General features: G+C 44.6%; 1 protein-coding gene across 1 annotated transcript; it reads left to right on the top strand.

Annotated features, from left to right (window-relative positions):
- The first annotated feature begins 1,953 nt into the window (after positions 1-1,953).
- Positions 1,954-4,879, top strand: LOC139180888 (uncharacterized). Its single transcript, XM_070783473.1, has 2 exons — positions 1,954-2,163; positions 3,184-4,879. The coding sequence occupies exon 2, from the start codon at positions 3,184-3,186 to the stop codon at positions 4,747-4,749; it is 1,566 nt and encodes a 521-aa protein (XP_070639574.1). The 5' UTR covers positions 1,954-2,163; the 3' UTR covers positions 4,750-4,879.
- The last annotated feature ends 1,035 nt before the right edge of the window (positions 4,880-5,914 follow it).

Raw genomic sequence — 5,914 nt, 5'->3', positions numbered from 1 at the left:
TGTTTCCACTGTTTCCCCATCTATTTGCCATGAAGTGATGGGACAAGCTGCCATGATCTTAGTTTCCTTAATGTTGAGTTTTAAGCCAACTTTTTCACTCTCCTCTTTCACTTTCATCAAGAGGCTCTTTAGTTCTTCTTTGCTTTCTGCCATAAGGGTGGTGTCATCTGCATATCTCAGGTTATTGATATTTCTCCCAGAAATTTTGATTCCAGATTGTCCTTCCTCCAGCCCAGCCATTCTCATGATGTGCTCTGCATATAAGTTAAATAAGCAGGGTGACAGTATACAGGCTTGATGTACTCCTTTCCTGATTTGGAACCAGTCTGTTGTTCCATGTCCATTTCTAACCGTTGCTTCTTGACCTGCATACAGATTTCTCAAGAGGCAGGTCAGGTGGCCTGGTATTCCAATCTCTTTCAGAATTTTCCACAGTTTGTTGTGATCCACATGGTCCAAGGCTTTGGCATAGTCAATAAAGCAGAAGTAGATGTTTTTTTCTGGAACTCCCTTGCTTTTTCAATGATCCAGCAGATGTTGACAATTTGATCTCTGGTTCCTCTGCCTTTTCTAAATTCAGCTTGAACATCTGAAAATTCATGTTTCATGCACTATTGAAGCCTGGCTTGGAGAATTTTGAGTGTTACTTTGCTAGCGTGTGAGATGAGTGCAATTGTGCGGTACTTTGAGCATTTTGGGCATTGTCTTTCTTTGGGATTAGAATGAAAACTGACCTTTTCCAGTCCTGTGGCCACTGCTGAGTTTCCCAAATTTGCTGGCATATTGAGTGCAGCACTTTCACAGCATCATCCTTTAAGATTTGAAATAGCTCAACTGGAATTCCATCACCTCCCCAGCTTTGTTTGCAGTGATGCTTTCTAAGGCCCAGTTGACTTCTCTTTCCAGGATGTCTGGCTCTAGATGAGTGGTCACACCATCGTGATTATCTGGGTCATGAAGATCTTTTTTGTATAGTTTTTCTGTGTATTCTTGCCACCTCTTCTTAATATCTTCTGCTTCTGTTAGGTCCATACCATTCCTGTCCTTTTTTGAGTCCATCTTTGCATGAAATGTTCCCTTCGTATCTCTAATTTTCTTGAAGAGATCTCTAGTCTTTCCCATTCTATTGTTTTCCTCTATTTCTTTGCATTGATCACTGAACAAGGCTTTCTTATCTCTCCTTGCTATTCTTTGGAACTCTGCATTCAAATGGGTATATCTTTCCTTTACTCCTTTGCCTTTCACTTCTCTTCTTAAGACCTCCTCAGACAACCATTTTGCCTTTTTGCGTGTCTTTTTCTTTGGGATGGTCTTGCTCCCTGCCTCCTGTACAATGTCACAAACCTCTGTCCATAGTTCTTCAGACACTCTATCAGATTGAGAGGGTAACAGGCAGGAAGGCCAGGGGTCTCCAAATGGAGGAAATAGCCTGCAAGTGTCAGACATTTTTATCTCTCTTAAGCGGCAGGAGGAAACAAACTAGCAATATTTTTTCCTTCTCTATACAAATTTAAAGGGAGGTTTCTCTTAAAATACTGTGTTGCCATAATGACACCCGGCTTCGCCTGAAGTTAGCTATTCTCCAGTCTAGAGATAACCAATGCCTTTTTCTTATGGAAATGTTTGTCTTAAGCTATGCTAATGTACTATGCCTTTACCCCAAAACTCTGTCTCCAAGTCGGTTCCGCCTCTTGGCCCAGAACCTACTTGACAAACCAGTATGGATATTGTTCCCCTAATCTATGTAAATGAAACTATTTGTATGGTGGTCTGCCCTTCTTCAAGATTCAAGTTAATCATTTTATGGCCCAGGATAAACCATTTATCCCAAAATGCATCTTATGGGTGAGGGGCCTGGTGCCATTCTGAATTTTAAGACATTCCTTTCTTTCATTAACAGACTGCTAGTGACTATATAACATCCAGTTAAACACTAGCAGGGGGGTACTCTTTCTGCCCCCTTCTGATGCCTATGTCAGAAGCTTTCTCTATCTTCTTTATACTTTAATAAAACTTTATTACACAAAAGCTCCGAGCGATCAAGCCTCGTCTCTGGCCCCGGATTGAATTCTTCTCCTCCGGGGGCCAAGAATCCTGGTGTATTCGCGTGATTCAACAACAACCTTTCATCTTGGGGGCTCGTCCGGGATCCTTCAGGACAAGGTAAGGATGCTTGGAGCTTTAGTTCTTTGTTCTCTTAGCGAACACGTTTTCTGCTGTGCTTTACTAACTCAACCGTGTGCTTGTGTGAATGAATGGCATGCCCTGCGTGAAACAAGTAAGGAGCTCTGCTCTGCGGTTCCACGGTGATCTCATAGGGCTTATGGCAGAAACCTGTCGGGGCGTTATACCGACCTGCCAATGCCAAGAGGCACCCAATGTCTCCTTCGAGAACCGACCAGAAATGAGCAAAGCGTGTGGACCGAACTCTCCTTTCTCGGTCAAACTTTTCGGTCTCTTTGACCATTTCATAACGCCTTGGGAATTAGAAGTACTAACCTAATCTATCGGATCATAGACTTTCAAGGGACTTGTGATGTATACTGTTACTGTATACTGTGGCTTAGGTCCCAAACTTGGATTGGTAGTCAAGAAAGTGTCTAGCCTCGCTAGGAATCGAAAGTTCGGAAGCTAGATGGAGCTCTAGCTCCCAGAACATCTCTGAGGTTAAAGGTTACTCAGATTGGGACTGCGATGGGTTGTTTTTTCTTTGGTAATGCCGGCTCTTAGTGGATCAGAGGAGGCTGTTATACTGGTGTGGTGATGCTTGGAAAGAACATCTCAGTTTTATGTTCGCATCAGTCTTATTGTGGTCAAGAAATACTCAGGGTCGTGCACAGGTACTCAGGTGACGAATGTTTCCCACAATGGTCTTAGCTTGGGAGGCATTCCGGGAGGTTACTCTGATTCACCCCGGGTGACATCAGAGGCAAGCAAGGTTAAGGGTGAAGAGCTGGACGTCAAGTAGGGATGCTATCAAGTCTACCCCTGGTACATCCCCACCCCGTCTCGGTGGTAGAACCGGGAGGGACGAGTACGGCCCCTGCGTCGGTAAGGGACAGACTAAGTCCGACCAGGAAGGAAAAGCTTTTGGTGTAACGTCTGTCTACACCCCCATCTAGAGCAGGGAGGGACGCCTCCGGTAGAAAAAATGGCGCTGGTCGCTTTTTTTCTCTCTTACAGATGGGAGCTAACAATTCCAGCCTCACTCCTTTGAACTGTATCCTGAAAAACTGGGATAGATTTGATCCCCAGGGCTTAAAGAAGACACACCTGGTCTTCCTATGTGATACTGCATGGCCACGGTATCCATTGGAGGACGGCGAACGGTGGCCAGTTGGAGGGTCTCTTAAGTATAATACTGTTCTACAATTAGACCGGTTCTGTAAGGAACAAGGGAAATGGGTAGAAGTAGCATATGTGTTGCCCTTTTTCTCTCTGCGAAATATGCCAGACTTATGTCCTAAGGGTATAGATTTGGGTGTGAAACCTTCAGCTCCTCCCTATCCTCTTCCTTTGCCCCCGTACCTGGGACTCCAAACTGGGATTCAAATTGCCCACATGGAGGTCCAAACAACTCCTGTCTCAGTACGACCTCAGACTACTCTGGTTTCAGTAGAAACTCAGACCATCGAAGTAAGCGATGAGATGGAGGACAGGAGACAAAGAGAAGAGGAAAAACAGGTTTCTCCAATCTATCCCTGGGATCATATGCGCAGAGCAGCCAGAGAGACTGAGGAACAGCCACACAAGCTGTTGCCTCTTTATGAAACACCCACCGGGAGAAATAATCAGTCTGTGAGAGTTAATAAGCCTTTTTCTTATCAAGAAATACAAAGAATCAAGGAGGATCTGGGAGACTATTTAGAGGACCCAGAAAAATATATCAGAGCTTTTAAAGGTGTTACTTTGCTTTATGACCTCACTTGGAAGGATGTGATGTATATCTTGGGACAAACGCTGACTCCTGAGTCAAAGACTCGAGTTTTGGGAAAAGCGGTTGCTTATGGAGATGAGTGGCTTGGTAATGAATCAGTAGGGAAGAGGGAGAACGAGATAGCGGCCCTCCCCACTGGGAATCAGGCGGTCCCAACTATAGAACCAGACTGGGACTACAACACAGCTAAAGGAAGATGGGATCAGAGTCATTTTGTTAGATGTATTCTTGAAGGACTTAGGCAGGCGCGTTCTAAGCCTTTAAACTATGGCAAATTGGCAGATATAGAACAGGAAGAGAAAGAAGCTCCTGGTAAATTCCTAGATAGACTGAGAGAAGGCCTTCGCAGATTCACTGAGATTGATCCCGAAAGTGAAGAGGGAAAAGTGATCTTAAAGGATAGATTTCTCACTCAGTCGGCTCCAGATATCCGCCGTAAGCTATTAAAACAGGCGTATGGACCAAATCAGTCTTTAGATACTCTGTTACAACTGGCTCAGACAGTCTATTATGGTAGGGAATATGAGGAAAAGAAAGAAAGGCAAAAAAAGACAAAGGAAAAGGTGGAAGCCTTCGCCATGGCTATGAAAAACGTTCTTAAACAGCCTGAGAAAAATGCCCAGAGGGGCCCAGGTGAAAAGGGATGGGCTTGCTACTGCTGTGGAAAGGAGGGGCACCTCAAGCGGGATTGCCCTCAGGCATCTAAGCCGCCCCCGGCTCCATGTCCGGTCTGCAAAGGACCACACTGGAAGAGAGACTGCCCCCAGAGGCGTAGGTCTCCGGGGTCGGACTCTCAAGACAATCAGGACTGAAGGTGCCCGGGGGTCCCCACACAAGCTCCCATCCTAATTACACCTGAGGAACCCCGGGTATTAATAGTTGTGGGGGGCCAATCCGTCGATTTCCTTTTAGATACTGGGGCAACTTATTCTGTGCTTACTGAAGCCTCTGGCCCACTTTCTTCCCAATCCGCTTCCGTAATGGGACTGTCTGGACAAGCCAAAAGGTATTATTTCAGTTATTCTTTATCTTGCAACTGGGATTCTGTGCTGTTTTCACACGAGTTTCTGATTGTGCCAGAATCTCCCTCACCCCTTTTGGGACGGGATATACTGAGCAAGGTCCATGCCTCTGTTTTCATGAATATGGAGCCCTCCCTTTCTCTCCCTTTAGTTGAACAAAATGTAAATCCTAGAGTATGGGCTGATGGAAAATCTGTGGGTCGAGCACAAAATGCTATTCCTGTAGTTGTTAAGCTCAAAGACCCACACGTATTTCCACATAAGAAGCAGTATCCACTGAAACCTGAAGTTAAAGAAGGGTTAAAACCCATCATCGAAAATTTAAAGGAACAGGGACTATTAATTCCCTGTAACAGTCCTTGCAACACTCCTATTTTGGGTATAAAGAAATCAAATGGTAAATGGAGACTAGTTCAAGATTTACGAATAATAAATGAGGCTGTAGTTCCTTTACACCCCGTGGTGCCTAATCCTTTTACTCTATTGTCTGAAATTCCTGAACGGGCCAAATATTTCTCAGTAATTGATTTAAAGGATGCCTTCTATTCAGTGCCTTTGGCGGAAGAAAGTCAATTCCTATTTGCCTTTGAAGACCCTACGCAGCCAGCTTCTCAGTTAACCTGGACAGTTTTGCCCCAGGGATTTCGTGACAGTCCTCACTTATTCGGACAAAGTTTGTCACGGGATTTACAAAACTTTAATAGCTCTGAAGCAGTGGTGTTACAATATGTAGATGATATTTTGCTCTGTGCTGAGACAGAGGAAGCTTGTTCGCGAGCCTCAGAAGATTTCTTAAACTTTCTGGCAGGCTGTGGTTACAAGGCATCAAGAGAAAAGGCTCAGCTTTGTCAACAATCGGTTAGATATCTGGGCCTAATCATATCAGAAGGGACTAGGGCCATAGGCCCTGAGAGAATTAAACCTATACTAAATCACCCCCTACCTATGACTTTAA

The sequence above is a fragment of the Bos indicus genome, chromosome X (assembly GCF_029378745.1).
Source record: "Bos indicus isolate NIAB-ARS_2022 breed Sahiwal x Tharparkar chromosome X, NIAB-ARS_B.indTharparkar_mat_pri_1.0, whole genome shotgun sequence".
Taxonomy (NCBI): Eukaryota; Metazoa; Chordata; class Mammalia; order Artiodactyla; family Bovidae; genus Bos; species Bos indicus.
Note: the sequence above shows the minus strand (reverse complement) of the source record. Positions and strands in the feature narration are given on the sequence as shown.

Bases quoted from the DNA above. Each gene is read 5' to 3' on its own strand.
- LOC139180888 (XM_070783473.1), top strand. From the start codon at position 3,184: ATGGGAGCTAACAATTCCAGCCTCACTCCTTTGAACTGTATCCTGAAA.